Source organism: Schistocerca americana, chromosome X, assembly GCF_021461395.2.
Source record: "Schistocerca americana isolate TAMUIC-IGC-003095 chromosome X, iqSchAmer2.1, whole genome shotgun sequence".
Taxonomy (NCBI): domain Eukaryota; kingdom Metazoa; phylum Arthropoda; class Insecta; order Orthoptera; family Acrididae; genus Schistocerca; species Schistocerca americana.
In genome coordinates this window covers 846,188,015-846,204,934 of record NC_060130.1, presented here as the reverse complement: position 1 = coordinate 846,204,934, position 16,920 = coordinate 846,188,015, and the positions used below count along the sequence as shown (strand labels likewise).

Below are 16,920 nucleotides of genomic sequence, written 5' to 3'. Positions count from 1 at the left end.
AAAAACATAGCCTACCTTAGAAATGCATAGTACAAGATACTTATTGATTTGAAGAACATTACGCGAATTAAGGAAAAATATTTACTCTGCGACAAAGCTGTTTGATCTTTGACTTTTGAACTTTAACATACTTGCGAAAATGCTTTTCTTGGTGATTTGTGCTATGTGAAACGTTTTAAAGGAATGAACACAATGTTTATACAATCTTCATTATGTTTATACCATAGTTCCGCACTATTTGTTGCATAATGTACACGTTTAGTAATGTATAGCTACTATGTGCACATCCACTATTTGAGAACGAGAGGATTTAGTGAGTTGCAACAAATTTTTAAACATAATGTCAAATCTTTACGAAACTTTTTACAACTGATAAACTCTGCAAAATGATGAAAGGAGAAAAGTTTTTTACTTACTACATCTTCGCTGTCCATGCAGTAAAACTGTCGCATCACGCAACATGTCATGGCGTTTAGATTTATTGCTTCTTTACCCCTAACTCTATTCGCAACACATTCAGCAGACAGTATCCACATATTCTGCTAAAGCTGAATGTACGCACAAAATTACATCTCTTTATGACACGCAGTTCAGGAGATATGAGAGAAGGAGGAGGTGGACAGAAAGAGGGCGTGGATGAGATGGACAGAAAAAGGGAAGAGGAGGAGATGGACAGGGAGAGGGAGGAGAGTAGATGGACATAGAAAGGAAAGAGGAGGATATGGACCGAGAGAGGGGGAGCAGCAGATGAACAGAGGGAGGGGCAAGAGCTGTTGGATAGAGGGTAGGGGTGAAGGATGTGGACAGAGAGAAGAGAGAGAAGGAAATGGACAGAGTGGATGACAGAGGAGATGGGCAGAGAGAGGGAGAAAGAGGAGATTGACTAACAGAACTGAAATAAATATATACAAGAGGAGCACCAGGTACTCAGCTAATACTTAAGTAAACGCGTATTCTACGCCTACATCTGGCTCAGTTCGTTCATACATATCTATGTATATTGATGCACAGCATGAATCATATATTTGAGCGATCCTTTCTTCTGGTGGATGAATGGTTTGGTGTACAAACTCCAACGAATTGCTCCATATTCTCTCATAGAATAAATACTCATATACCTGCCAGCTCAGCCAAATGTGTAGATCATGTTGGATCACTTAACTGGTAAACATTAGATTTTTAAAAGTATGTTCCTGTAGATGGGTTCACTCTCTGTTATTAAACAGTTTAACTGTTAATGGGAGCCGGCCAGAGTGGCCGAGCGATTCTAGGCGCTACAGTCTGGAATCGCGCGACCGCTACGGTCGCAGGTTCGAATCCTGCCTCGGGCATGGATGTGTGTGATGTCCTTAGGTTAGTTAGGTTTAAGTAGTTCTAAGTTCTATGGGACTGATGACCTCAGAAGTTAAGTCCCATACAGCTCAGAGCCATTTGAACCAATTTGTTAATGGGAAGTTTCTTGCACTGATCGTATTAGCACCTAGTATCACTGAGGGAGATTGAGCATTTCCTTGGAGGATGGAGGCAATTTACACTGAAGTATTGCATAGGTAAATCCACTCGTCCAGGGATAATATGACTCAGTATCACTATATCAAGAATTTTAGAAAGCCACCACTGGGTATACCTCATTATTCAAGATCATTCCCACGCTGATGCATTTACTGCCACTGCTGTTCTTATTCATTATCATCACTAATATTTACATTATGACTAACTTTCAGCAGGGAGTGTTGCTATGCGTTACGACATATTTAGCTTTTGAGAGGTCTTACATGACAGGGTGAATGATTTGTCTATCCAGCAATGTGTGGAACTCTAAAAAAATTGATTTATATCGTCTTTGTTTTTTCAGGTATTAAAGAATAAAATATACTAAGCTCTACAATTAGTTCGTTCCTATCGCTCATGCCACAGTGAACGAGGTAATAATCCTTCATGCTAAACCCGATAAATATAGAGTGAGAGTGCTCGTTGTTAGCTTGTGTGAGGGCAGTGAATGTATACTGTAAGTTCTGAGTATTGATGCATCGACCTGTACTTTGAATACATCCATTAACTTACTCCTAAAGGAGAACGATGATTTCACAGCGTTTCTGTGTTCAAGAAACCTGCTTAGCCCATACATCCTAAATATTCTGGAACTAATTATCCCTGAATATACCACAGCGCTTAAGCTAGAGGACAACAGATACGACAAGAAGGAAGAGAAAGATGATGTTTATTACCTGTTCAAGTGGCTTAAATTTGAAAACGTTTGCACACTGCTTTTAAACATTTGTAAGAAGCTTATACAAATGCGTTGTAGTTTGAGTACAGTTGACTATTATTTGTTCAGACACAACTTACACCACTTTTGTGTGGTAATTTACACAGATACCTGTATCATCTGTAAGAAGTCTAAAGCTACAACCAGGTTATTCATAATATTCACCATGAACAGCAAGGGTACCATCAGACTTCCCTTGGGTACGCCTGAAATTATTCCACATATGTCATTGACTGTACATCCAAGATAACATTCTGCGTACCTCCTAGCAACAAATCCTCAATTCAGCCGTAGATTTCGTTAGATAGCCGATATTCTCGTGATTTTGTTCATAAGCATTGGTGTGGTGCTATGTTAAATGCTTTTCGAAAGTTAAGAAATACTTAATCTATCCGTTAGCTTTAATCCATGGCTTTCTTTCATGTAAGGAAAGCGTGAGTTGGATTTCGCATGATCGCTGTTTTCGGAATCCGTACTGCTTGGACGAAGGGATCAAATGGCTCTGAGCACTATGGAACTTAACATCTGAGGTCATCAGTACCCTAGACTTAGAACTACTTAAACATAACTAACCTAAGGACATCACACACATCCATGCCCGAGGCAGGATTCGAACCTGCGACCGTAGCAGCAGCACGGTTCCGGACTGAAGCGCCTAGAACCGCTCGGCCATGACCACCGGCACGAAGAGATCATTTTGTTGCAGATACCTAATTACGTTCGAGCTCTGAATATGTTTTCGGATTGTACAACAGATGGATATTAATGATACTGGACGGTAGTTTTGTGGAACACTTCTTGTACCCTAATTATAGACAGATGTGACTTGTGATTTCTTCCAACTGCTGGGCACAGTTTTTTGATTGACGGATCTACGGCGTACGATAGTTAAAAGAGAAACTAACTGAGTCGCAAAATCTATATAGAATGTGATAGATATTTCATCAGGCCTATGAGCCTTGTTCAGTTTTAGGGATTTCACATTTTTCTCACCACTGCTGACACTAATGTCTTTGCAGTGAGGGCTACATTCCTATATCTTCCATTGTAAAGTTCAGCCTTTCTATTTTAACTTTACTACCCTCAATTTCAGTTACTAACTTTACTACCCTCAATTTCAGTTACTCTATCATCCATTTGTGTCTGGATACTAACTTTGGTGCAGCTGACAGCCTTTGTATGTGACGAGAATTTCTCTTGGTTTTATACAAATCTGCTATGGTTTCCGTTAAAGTCTTCTCACATCGCGGTTCTGATAGCCAAACGCTTTTCATTTAGTATCTGTCTACCGATAACCTTATGTTTGTTTTGCATCTATTGTGCAGTGTTGCTCTTTCTAGAGAAGTTTCGTTACAGAAACTCAATACGATGAGCTCTTATACTCTGTTCGTATCTATGCAGTGCTTGGTCAGTTGTTTATCGAAACCTGTGCCACTGTTCCTCCACAAGCTCATGTCCAGAGCTAATGGTTTCTAGTTGTCCCCTGAGATATGATACTACTGCCTCTTTATTTACTTCACTGAAGATTTACGTTGTGTTACTTGCGCTTTGTACTTTGGCACTCACTGTTGCTACAGCCACCTCAAGCTGATACTAGTTTCATTGTGGACTTCCTTAAATAGATCAGATCTATTGTTTGTCATTAACTGTAAAATAGCCGGCCGGTGTGACCGAGCGGTTCTAGGCGCTTCAGTCTGGAACCGCGCCACCGCTACGGTCGCAGGTTCGAATCCTGCCTCGGGCATGGATGTGTGTGATTCTGTTGGAGGAATAGGCGAGAAACATTTCCCCCCTCTGAAAAAAAAAAAAAATTCTTATTTCTTGAAATAAGGGTAATTTCGTCTCTACTCGCCACTGAGTCCTATGGAGTACTATCTATGACTTCTCACAGTTTCATGGTGCGTTTTCGAGTTCTGGCGCAATGAATGGTTCCATTTTTGAAAAAAAGAAATGGAACTGTGAACTCTAATGGAAACCCGAAAACAATCGGTCAGGCAATGACACAAGAAAATCCTCAGAAATCACTGTTACAAGTTGTTATTTTCTGTACTATCGAACATTGTCGCTGTTTACAATGTACCACAGTAGTGAAGAGCAAGCTGAGACGAACAGTTTGATACAGGACACTTGTGGTCTGGCCGGCCTGTGTGACCGAGCGGTTCTAGGCGCTTCAGTCTGGATCCGCGCGACCGCTACGGTCGCAGCTTCGAATCCTGCCACGGGCATGGATGTGTGTGATGTCCTTAGGTTAGTTAGGTTTAAGTAGTTCTAAGTTCTAGGGGACTGATGACCTCAGATGTTAAGTCCCATGGTGCTGAGAGCCATTTTTGAACTTGTGGTCTATTAAGTCGGGAAACTACGTCAGATTGGCCTATAAAAACTACGTACGCTACGGCGCATGCGCTTCGAGCGAGTTTTTCAACATTCTCGCGCTCTCTTTGCACAAACCATTAGTTCTAGAGAAAAAAGTGAATAGAACCTTTTTCGTAGGAAATTTAAAATAGTTTAGTTTTGTTCTGCGACACGTATTCCTGGAGGGTGCGATTTTCGAGTTATGCAGGAAAAACATACAAAAGTGATATTACACGTGTTCTATTTCGGAAACCATTCGGAATAGAGCATACGTCCATATGAAGTTTTTTGTTCAGAACCACTAATACTATCACCCCTCAAAGCATGTACCTTTCCTCCTGACTCACCCTGTATAGAGTCAAGAAATACAATAGTTCCTTGGAGTTGGTTGTTGACTCCTATAGTGCAGGCAAACTCAAAATGCGTATCTCTGAATAGGCTCCACAAGAATATTATCTGGAAATGCATACTATGAAAAAAGAGCTTTTTGATGGAGGTCTATGTAAAAGGTGCGAATATATCCTGATCCATGTGACACGTCGTAGCGTGTCATTTGCTGGCACTTATGTAGGTTTAAATCTCAAAATGTTTGCGGCCTACAGCAATCGTATGGAACGATGATTATGCATTTCCCACGTGCCGTATTCTCTTTAAATACAGCAGTCAACCGCTGGACGGAATTCAGCATCAAGTACGCTACATCGGACTTACTTCTTATGTAAACACCCTGTCTCATCAATTTTTATAATTAATTTTATTATTAATAAGGAAACGAAATGGAACTTCACGAGTTAAGGGTGTATGTGATGTTATTTCAGTTATTACAATGTCGAGTAAAGTTTACAAAATACTGATTCGGTTCGGTAGGGTGTCATCAAGCCGTCGATCCTCTCCTGAGGTAAGCTCGTCCACAACGCTTGTAACTGATCCTTGATATCCTGAATACTGACACAGAGATAAAGCTTCACAAATGTTCCATCCGGGGCACATATGGGGATAATGCTGCAATCGGAGGAACTCAACACCACTCAGACAGTTCGTGCCATTAGTGGACGAGCATTATCACGTTGAAAAATGACAACACGATACTGTCGCCTGAGAGGTGACACATGAGGAATCATGAAGTCTGTGACGTACCGTTGTGTCACCAGAGTTTCCCCAATCATCACCAGCCGTGATCTGAAGTCATACTCGATGACTCACCACACAATTTACCCAGGAGTAACATCGCTGTGCCTCTCTAAAACATCGGAAGAATGGGACCTCTTCCCAGGTCGAAGCCACCCTCACCGTCCAGGGAAGTCTACACTACGGCGATTCATCGCTGACCACACTGCGAAACTATTTATCAGCAGTTGAGGCTTCCAGATCACGGCACCACTCCAAAGGCAGCCGTTTGTATTGTGATGTTAACGGCAACCTACACACGGGACGTTAATTCCCTAGTAGGGCTGCCGCTGGTCTTGACCATTAGTGTAGGATGGCACAGAATGTTGCACACTGTCCATTACTTGTTCTCGAATGGGGGGCGCAGATGTGAAGGGGTTACGATGTGCGTGGTGCACAACACGGCAATCTTCGCTTGTGGTGGTTAAGACGTGGTCGATGAGAACCCTGACGACGAATAATTTGGAAATTTGTGGTAAGTTCCTATGGGACCAAACTGCTGAGGTCATGGGTCCCTAGGCTTACACACTATTTAATCTAACTTAAACTAACCTACGCTAAGAACAACACGCACAACCATACCCGAGGGAGGACTCGAACCTTGCCACGCAATGCAACGTTGAGCCCCTGTCATATCTGAATGCCATACAAATCAGGATATTGTACGATTCGACCAGCCGGCCAACTGAAGACCCACAATGACGTCCCTTTAAAATTGTGTCAGGTGCTGATAACTCGACCTCAGACGAGTAGGCGGCATCCCCGTGTCCTTCGTAGTGATGAATCAACATCTGAGGCTGTGCACCACATTACATACTCTACCAGGCTTAGTAGTAACACTAAAACCGAGAAAAAATAATGCACTCTGGTGGCCGTTTAACATGTCCCAGAGAGTTGTAACTCTAATCATTTACATGCAAGCCGATGGTGTGTATGTGTATAAAATTAAATTTACATCCAGCCATGTCTTTTGGATGCTCCCCGTTTTTTGTCAGGTTGTGTATGTACGAGGGTTGCCCAGAAAGCAATGCAAACTCATTTCTTTTTTTTCTCAGCCGAAAACAATGCTACGAATGTGAAACGTTACGTATGTATTATTTGAAATGTCCCGATTGAGCGCGCCAAGCTTCCATCACAACCGACAGGTAGCGTCACTGCAGGCAGTTTCAAAATGGCGTCTGTAGGTGATGAATTTCTCACTGCAGAGAAAGTAACTGTGGGGAATATTCACAAACGCTTGTTCAAAGTCATCAGAAGGCTGTTCGGCGGAGCTCCGCGATTTGCAGCGGTCGGGGAGACCATCCACGGCTGTCACACCTGACACACCTGGCCTAGCCCCCTCGGACTTCCACTTGTTTGGACCATTAAGGGACGCTGTTCGTGGAAGAAATTTTGAAGACGATGAGGAGGTGATTCATACAGTGAAGCACTGGCTCCGCCACTAGGGCAAGGGTTCGTACCGACAGGGCATACACGCCCTTGTTTCGCGCTGAAAGAAGCCTGTACAACGGGATGGAGATTACATGGAGACCGCTACAGTCGCAGGTTCGAATCCTGCCTCGGGCATGGATGTGTGTGATGTCCTTAGGTTAGTTAGGTTTAAGTAGTTATGAGTTCTAGGGGACTGATGACCTCCGATGTTAAGTCCCATAGTGCTCAGGGCCATTTTTAGATTACGTGGAAAAATAGGGTGTGTAAATAAAACATCATTCTTTCGAGTGTATAATTCTCATTATGTTCAATAAAGAACTGTTGAAGAAAAATATGCAGTGCATTACTTTCTGGGCAACCGTCGTATAATCTTTAGTGAGAAAGAGAACGGTCTGAAAAAATTTAAAATATGTTGTGAAGAAATGAAAAAGAATACAGCTAAATAAAAAACTCATGATACAAAATTCGCCTAATTCGAGTTAAAAAGAGGAGTGATTTTAGAGGACGGTAAAGCATGTATAATATTTACACCTGAAGATCTTTTACATTACATTCATTCCATTGGTTGCAGTCCATGGATCCCCGAGAAAGGGTTATCTGTGATAAAGAAAGAGGTCAAGAGTGTAAAGTTTATTTAAGAGCGATACCTTGAAACAACAGATTATGTAATATTATATTATACTGGTAATATTAATTAGAAAAGAACTCTAAACATTCAGCCGCGCAGGATTAGCCGAGCATTCTAAGGCGCTGCAGCATGGACTGTGCGGCTGGTCCTGGCGGAGGTTCGAGTTCTCCCTCGGGCATGGGTGTGTGTGTTTGTCCTTAGGATAATTTAGGTTAAGAAGTGTGTAAGCTTAGGCACTGATGACCTTAGCAGTTAAGTCCCATAAGATTTCACACACATCTTTTCTAAACATTCATATTAAGAGTTTCTGTGAAGATAGGATAGATAAAGTGAGGAAATTACCCAACAGAAAGTCCTTTAATTCTATGTAAAACTCCCTAATATTATCCATAAGGCATTTAATATGCTTTGTCAGGTTGCTGAATACGTGTGTAGCCACGTGTCTGTTTCTGTCTATACTTTTGTTAAGTCCTTGAAGTCTTTGTAGAAGTTAGTTTTGGTCATACGGTTATATGCATGCTTTGCGCCATCTGTTGAGCAAAGAAATAATGCGTACGACACAGGACATGCATGAACATATGTACGAATCTGAAATGAACCTGATGATTTTCGTTTTTCATTGTGTGTGACTTCAGTTTGCTCCAACTTCTGTTCATTGTTTTTTTTTTTTTTTTTTTTCTCGCAGCGTGGGAGCTATAATGCTTTATCTGTGCCCACACCCTGCGGTTGGTCGGCGGGAAAATTGCGCACCCAGGAGGCGCCGAAGGAAATAGTCTCCTATAATCGAATGAAGTGTGCTATCAGCCGGCGTGTATAAAAGCTGGAGGGCTGCGGCCGATGGTCAGTCAACAGCCAGTCGCCGCTGCAAACACCCACCAGCCGACAACTCGCCAGCCGTGGTAAGCAGCAGGTTGTCCGACTTTGCTCGAGTCGAACACATTTCAGGATTTCTAACACTTACTGGAAACCTCACCCTTTTCATAGTTTTGTGAGTGTACAGTGATCCAACACCAAGCAGTATTACATTCTCCTGCTACTAGAGTCTCTGAGTAACAAACTCTTTCGCCTCCTTTAAAACTTCGTCTGTTGTGCCTCATAAGATACATTCAAAGTTGTTCGCTCAGGATCACCTGTTGATATGAACTTCCTTTTCTCCTTTAGTAAAAAATATACTTCTATATTACGGAAACAGTTAAAAAAAGGAAGATTAGAGTTTAACGTCCCGTCGACCAAGATACTGAGCACAAGCTCTGAGTAGGAAAGGGTGGGGGAGGAAATAGGCCACTCCGGCATTTGCCTTAAACAATTTAGGGAAATCATGCAAAACCTAAATCTGGATAACAGGACGGGGATTTTTAACCGTCAACTGACCTAGTATAAGTCCAGTTGCTAACCATTGCACCACATCGCTCGGTGAAACAGCTAATGTCTTCTTGTTGACTTTTCCGGTTTCACAGAAATTTTCGACGTCTTGAGTTTAATTTCTGAATCTTTGCCAGATGCTACGTAAATATATGAGACAGGGTTCTTCTCTAGCTCTCTGAACAGCTGAAATCATCATACGTTTTCAACAGTATAGATTTTGCTCCGTTAGACAGTAGGTACCCTCAACTACATTAAAATTTTGGACGTATTCAGTCGACGGTTGACGGGAACTCTGTTCCGTTAAATTTCGAAGTTAGCTGCCCTAGTGCTCTTCAGATTAGCAATCATCTTAGTGAGCAAAGAAAACCATCAGTTACTAGCTACGAAAAGATAAAGTCTAACTGAATCATGTGACGCTTCGTGTAGCCTCTAAAGCTTTTGGACTGATCTGGTCTCACGTTAATAAAATATCTTTCTGTATTTTCTGCAGTATTTGAGATTTACGATCCGTATTTGGCATGGCGCTGTCCTAGATCGCCAAACTTATGAATTTTGATACAGGAATTGTTACTGCAGTGTAAACAGAAATCTCTCAGTCTGATCAGGCTGATACTTGTCGATGACCGGTGGAGACCCAGTGGACGTATGTCTCAAATCTTCCACGATTCCATTCTGTCGTGCTCATGCAGCAGTTACATGTTGCCTTCTGATGTTGGGACACGCAGCATTACCGAAGGGGAGATCTGTTGCACGTATCACTCAGTACCTGATTCCCTTGCAGTATAGTTATACTTAATGTTCAACAGCAAATCGCAACAATGTTTGATTCAACCAGCTAGAAATCAGCTGTATGATTCATGGTCGATTGCATGGGAATGATTGTGCCCAACGACCGTGATGTAATCCATGACGGAAAGATCAGCATCCGTCGTACTATTATATGTCTTTTTTATATAGATCTGTAAATAGCAGCATCAGTTGGATTAATGTTTGTACATGCCTAAGTTATATTGGAGTATGTGTTGTTATAATTACGTCGAGTCTGCATGACTACCTATAACGCACTGACGATAATTGCACTGTTAGCTGAAATCAAGGTCTGCAATAAAAAGAAAGATGTTGACCCTCTTTCTGCTCTATCTTTATGTGTCTGCCAGTTCAGTTTTCTCAGCATTCCCTGAGGCCATACAAACCTCTGACCGTTCATGCGCTCTGCTTTGTATACGTTCTTCACATTTGACCAATATTCTAGGATAAAACACAGGAATACTTTGTAAGCAATCTCCTTTGCCGACTGATTACATTTTCCCATTATGTTGCCAATGAATCGAAGTCAGCCACTTGCTATGAATATGACTGAGCCTATGTGATCATTTCATTTCCCATAAGCAGAAATTGCTAATCAAAAGTATTTGTATGACTCGACTGATGCCAATTGTGACTCTATAGTAAGTTTTAGAGTGCTGCTAAGAAAACTGGGGCGTGCATATTGTTTTTGCGCTCTGTCTTACTTTTATGTTGAATCAAGTACAGAGAGCCGGTAGCTGGAGCCCTGTATGTGTTTCAGATGCAGAGTCCAGTGTGCAGCCGTCTGTTGGTGGCCGTTGTGGTGGCGCTTTTGGTGTTTGCGGGCACAGCCTCCGCCGCCGCAGCAACTTTCCGCAGACCACCTTTCAACGGCAGCATCTTCGGCAAGAGAAACTCCGTTGGTCAGTAATAATTTCTAACACGTACCTTTCCCCAAACCTGCTAGTCCGTGCACATAAAGAATCGTTCGCTGGGATCTAACTTCATAACCAGCCAGTGATAACATTCCTTGAAACAAAGGCAATTGATAGTAGCGCAAGGCACGTGAAGTAGGGGGGGGGGGGGTAATGAAGTACGAAGGAAAGTTTAGGAGCCTAATAATGAATAAAATTTTTTTAAGCAGTTGTTTTGTCTCGACGTTTGCTTAGCTCGAGGGATTAGCAACATGACTTTGATGAAATGGAGTGGCGTTGGTCGTCGATGGTTAAAGAACGTTTGAGGGTGGAGGTGGGTGTGATTTTCTTGCAAACCAAGCAAATACCTCGAAAGTCATAAGTCATTCTTATGGAAAAAATTGCTTGAGATGGTGGTAGCGCTTTGACTGACGTCAAAATCAAAAGAAAAGCTAGCACCAAAAGTATATGATCGGTCTTTCAGAGTGTGATAAACAACACTGATCGACACCACACGAGCGAGTCGGTATTACAACAACTCACACAGAAAGGAGAAGACCGTTTGGAGGCTGATTGTAGCGTGTATGACCAGTTTTAGACCACAATGCTCAACGAATTTTCTTTGCTTCACTTCGTCAATTTGATCCGGAGGCAAGGAACGAAGATTAAGTTTTAACGTCCCGCCCACTACGAGTCATTACAAACGGAGCAAACGCTCAGATTGGGGAAAAAATCGGCCGCCTCCTGGTATTTTCCCTAAGCGAGTTAGAGAGACCGAGCGAGGTGGCGCAGTGGTTAGACACTGGACTCGCATTCGGGAGGACGACGTTTCAATCCCGCGTCCGGCCATCCTGATTTAGGTTTTCCGTGATTTCCCTAAATCGCTCCAGGCAAATGCCGGGATGGTTCCTTTCAAAGGGCACGGCCGACATCCTTCCCCGTTCTTCCCTAATCCGATGAGACCGATGACCTCGCTGTCTGGTCTCCTTCCCCAAAACATCCAACCGAGTTAGAGAGAACACGAGAAGCATAAATATGGATGGGGATTCGAACCGACGTCCTAACGAATGCGGATGTAGTGTCGCGCCCATGTGCCACCTCGTTAGATAATTTGAGCCGCAACCTCCTATGTTTGTGTACACATAGTTCAAGAGAAGGCTACTATCTACGTACCATCCTCCTTTAGCCCTCAGAGTCTGTAGGGCGGACGTGATCTCAATTTTTATGTGCTGAATCCTTTCTGCAGAGAGCTCTGCAATTATAAGAGAAGATAGCAGGAATCCAACTCGAATCTGTTCAATTTTTGTAATGGCTGATAACTATCAGTTGTCAGAATGGAACCCACTTTTACATTTGGTTCTCAGCGATTTAAAAGAAAAGACTGGCTGTTGCAAAATTCTATAGCTACAGATGACTTGCGGAAAATTTTTAATATGAGTCCAACATTCATACAATGCAATTACTTTCCTGACACGATCGGAAACATGTCTCAGACTACAGGCTTCGAGGATCATAATCTAGAGACGGTTCTTAAACCAGCTTCCAATTGCTGTTGAAGATACTGAGACATGTTTTGCCCCCGCGGAAATTAGTAAACCGTGACATGGTGGAGCAACGTTACAGACGTGTACACTTTCCAGTCACATTAAAGTGATCATGCATGAAAAGCCTGAGTAACCAAATTTTGCAGCGCGAGACGTGCATGGAGAGAGTCAGTGAGGTTCTGAAAGGTACCGTTTGGGATGTGTAGCCATATCGACTTCAATGTCGTGGCCAATGCGCTAGATTTCTCGGTTCAGGAGCCACGGTGTGAACATCCCGATCGAGATGGTCCCACAGATTTTCGATTGAGTTTAAATCCAGGGAGTGTGGTGTGCAGGGGAGTACGATTAACTCATCCCGGTGCTTTTTGAGCCACGTATGTACATCACGTGCTGTGCGAGACGTTGCATGTTATCGTGCCGAGGTAAAACAAACGGAATGTAGGGGTGGACATGGCCCCAAGGATAGATGCATACATGTGTTGACCGAGTCTGCCTTCCAGAATGACAAGATCACCCACGGAAAGCCACAAAAACATTCCACAGACAACAACGCTCCGTCCTCCAGTCTGGACCCTTGCGACAATTGTTGCAGGGTGTTTGCTTTCAGACGTTTCACGCCGTACGCGCCAATGGCCATCTATCCGATGGAGCACAAAACTGAATGGACGACCAGTTGCGGTATTCCCGTGCAAATTCCAGCCTTCCTCGCCATTGAACAGCAGTCAGCATGGGTGCTTGAGCCAGGCGCCTACTGCGGAGGCCATTAACAGCAATGTTCGCTGAACGGTCGTTGAGGAGACACGTTTGGTAGCCACTTAGCTTATCTGGGTGGTCAGTTGCACGTCTGCACATCTCTGCAGCTGTCGTTCACCACTGTCATCTATGACCCTTGGTGCACCACAGCTGCCTCAGAACGGTTTTGGATAGCACCATTTTGCCATGCACGATATACTTTCACCACTGCGACAACAGAGCAGTTTATAAGTGTGACTAGCCGTTGCGGAAATAAATTAAAAAAAAAAAAAATTGCTCTGAGCACTATGGGACTTAACTTCTAAGGTCATCAGTCCCCTAGAACTTAGAACTACTTAAACCTAACCAACCTAAGGACATCACACACATCCATGCCCGAGGCAGGATTCAAACCTGCGATCGTAGCGGTCGCGCGGTTCCAGACTGAAGCACCTAGAACCGCTCGGCCACCCCGGCCGGCAATAAATTTCACTATTGGCCCGAAATCCAATGATCATGCCCTTTTGGACGTCAAATAAATCGCTCCATTCACGCATTACGACAAAAACTGTACTGTTTCCCGCGACCCTCCGACACGGTTTATATACTCTCCACAGCTAGTGCTACTATAGCGACTCATAAAGATGTAGAAGATCGTATTTGGTAGTAAGTGCTGTCTAGTATTAGAGCAGGACACGATAGGAGAGATAATACTAAGGTAATTTCTGTAACAAGCTGACAGAACCCAGGCTTGAAGTCAGGTAAGGTAGGTATAGTCATCCTCTCAGAAACGCTTTATTTTTGCTGGAATAGTTCTTTGATCTAGTTTTAAAGCTAGGAAGTCCACGCCGGTGGTTTGTTGCTGTAGTTTTCACGGAAAATGGGAACGCAGCGAAACAACAATGAAACTTTGTCGAAACTTTCTAGAATTATTCCATAAAAAATCGCTAAATTTTGCAGCGGCCTATGTTGATGAAACTGTTTCACGAAAAGAAGTAGCCGTCTTAGGGACTCAGCAGACGATTATCTGCGCCGACAGATGGTTCTGTACAATATCAAACCAACCGAAATGCTAAACCTTTACTCTAAATGTATTCGTAAAACATCAAGTCTTAGAGTGCCACACTACGCAGGAGGTAGAGTCTAGATGTTTAGTTATCTGAGCTCTGAAAAATTCCTATGCTACCTAAGGTGAAACTTAGGTCGCTGCACAGTTTAAGACAGAAAAAAATAAAAAAGAGAATTTGTTCATTAATGGTAGCATTAGTTTCTAACGCCATTTTTCTTCTATTAAAAAAGCGTATGACCTTACACACTATGCAACTGTATAACTGACTTGTAGATCGGCAGGGCATGTGGCTTGGTAGATCCATGGAAATGGAAATGCCGTGTGGCTAGGGCCTCCCGTCGGGTGGACCGTTCGCCTGGTGCAAGTCTGTCGAGTTGAAGCCACTTCGGCGACTTGCATGTCGATGGAGATGAAATGATTATGATAAGGACACCACAACACCCAGTCCCTGAGCGGAGAAAATCTCCGACCCAACCGGGAATCGAATATGGGCCGTTAGGTATGGCACTGCGTCGCGCTGACCAGTCAGCTACCAGGGGCGGGCGGTAGATCAATGAGTAAGTGTGACACTACAAAGCTTCAGAATTCAACCTTCAGTCGGTCCTACGATTTTTTTCTGGCAGTAATGGATTCTTTTCCCCTAGCGAAGTTCTGCATAAGTGAAAAATGCTAAGTTATTTTGTGGTTCCGAGCCCACTTTAAACAGTAATAGTAATTCCGTCAACAACTGCCTGTGTATGTCAGTTCGGACTTGAACAGGGTCATGCCTAGTTATGCCACGAGCCGCCCTTTGAGTTGAGGATAGATTTACCTTTTTACAACACTGTATCCCTTCTCGGCCATCCTGATGAATTTCTTCGAAATACTACAGTCCTTTATAAAAGGCTACGATAAGCAGTTACTGCCAAATGAGATGTTAGTGAACATTCGAATCGTAAACAGGCACACTGACGATAAAAAGCAGTTTCCTTTTATTTTTCTAACTTTGGCAGTGATCTCACGTAGTCGCAAGAGTTTGCAGAGTCATATATTTGGGGCGTGCAAAACAGTGAATATTAACTTCTATTGAATTTCAGTACCAACTACATCGATTAAACTTACTCCAGTATAGAGGCTGACAGTTCAGAACGTTTCCTTTGCCTTGTGCGTTGTAACATTCAACCTGCATTTTCTGCTTAGTTCATTACAGGATTTATACTAAGAATTAATGAATGCCGAATCGAGTATCTATGAATAAAGTTCAAAAGGAGCACTTAGTGGGGTTGCAAATTCTCATTCGAAAGAAGAGTGTGACGTACATTTAGATCGGCGCTCTTTTTTTTTGCCACCGTAATGGACAGAGTGAACTGATAATACGTGTCTGTCTTTTGCAGAATACACTGGCAGTTCAACAGCCGTGTCTGCCGTATGTGAGATCGCAGCAGAAGCCTGCGCAGCTTGGCTGAACAACGTAAGTAAATCAGATAACACACCATTCTTAACAAAGTTCGATATGACATAGTAAAACTCAATATATTTTTCTCTGCAATTATTAGTATTTGTTGAAGCTCTGTGCGACACTATAGTTTTAGACATTCCGTCGTATCAGAGCGTGTAGTATTCAGACATAAATTTTTGAAAACATTCGTAGCAGTTTTAATTTTTCACTGTGATTTTATGTTATCATGGCAGTTTATAAAAATAGCCTCATAATTCTCTCAAGGACAATTGCGCCCTATGGTCAAATAGAAGCCAACAAGTTGCCACTAGCTACGTAGTTAGAAATACTTTTGTATTGTCAGATATTAAACGTTCTTCTTTACTGTGTATCCCACTAGTTAACGGACACTATAAAAATGTTTTTTAAGTCTTCAGATTTTACATAGTACATTTATTGTCTTTTGTGTAATACCTCTGTTACTTGTAATCTGTACGTATTGCACATATATGGACAGATAAATTGGTATTGTCATTATTATTGTTTTTTTGCCGATTTATTTTCAGTATAGGCAAACAGATGTAACATACATTCGGTGTATAAGTGCAGTTTCATGAAACATGTTTTTCTCTTCGACAAACACTACTATAATGATTAAGAGAAAAAAGTGTGCTATTTTAACATTTAATTTATTTTCTATTTCAGGAAAAGTGAGGATGCCACACCGGACTGCGTGACTAATGTTTAGCTATGTAATCTGAACTTATAGTACTTCAAATAAACTGCTTTCTGCATAGTGAAGATAAGTGTTTTTTAACTACCCTGATGAAATACATCTTTCCCTTGTTCTCCTGTCATACCCACGTACAGGTTTTAAACAGCGTTTTAGAAGTAACTGGATGAGATTAAAACACAAAGTTCACATGAGAACTGCAGGCAGTTGCAGTGGTTTTGTGATGAAAAATAATGGATGTTGAAGAACTATAGGCAAAGCTACAGAATATCTGTAGTACACACACACACACACACACACACACACAGAGAGTGACACAACAGAGGTAAGACGATTTATGTATCAAAAAGCGTTTATGTTATAGTTTTACTGAATTCCTTGGGAATGCAGTACTAGAAACACATCCCATGCTATTCTTCTTGTCCATTGGCAGGACTGTATCATAAAAAACCAGCAGTCCTCTCTCTCAACCACAACGCGAGTGAGATATGATGATGTTTGGTTTGTGGGGCG

The 16,920-nt window shown here is 42.4% G+C and overlaps 1 protein-coding gene across 1 annotated transcript; it reads left to right on the top strand.

Moving 5' to 3' along the window:
* Nucleotides 1-8,707: 8,707 nt before the first annotated feature.
* LOC124556792 (neuropeptide SIFamide) lies at nucleotides 8,708-16,475 on the top strand. The gene is made up of 4 exons (XM_047130803.1): nucleotides 8,708-8,746; nucleotides 10,780-10,921; nucleotides 15,631-15,707; nucleotides 16,380-16,475. Exons 2-4 carry the CDS (start codon nucleotides 10,780-10,782, stop codon nucleotides 16,386-16,388), a joined length of 228 nt encoding a protein of 75 aa, XP_046986759.1. The 5' UTR covers nucleotides 8,708-8,746; the 3' UTR covers nucleotides 16,389-16,475.
* The last annotated feature ends 445 nt before the right edge of the window (nucleotides 16,476-16,920 follow it).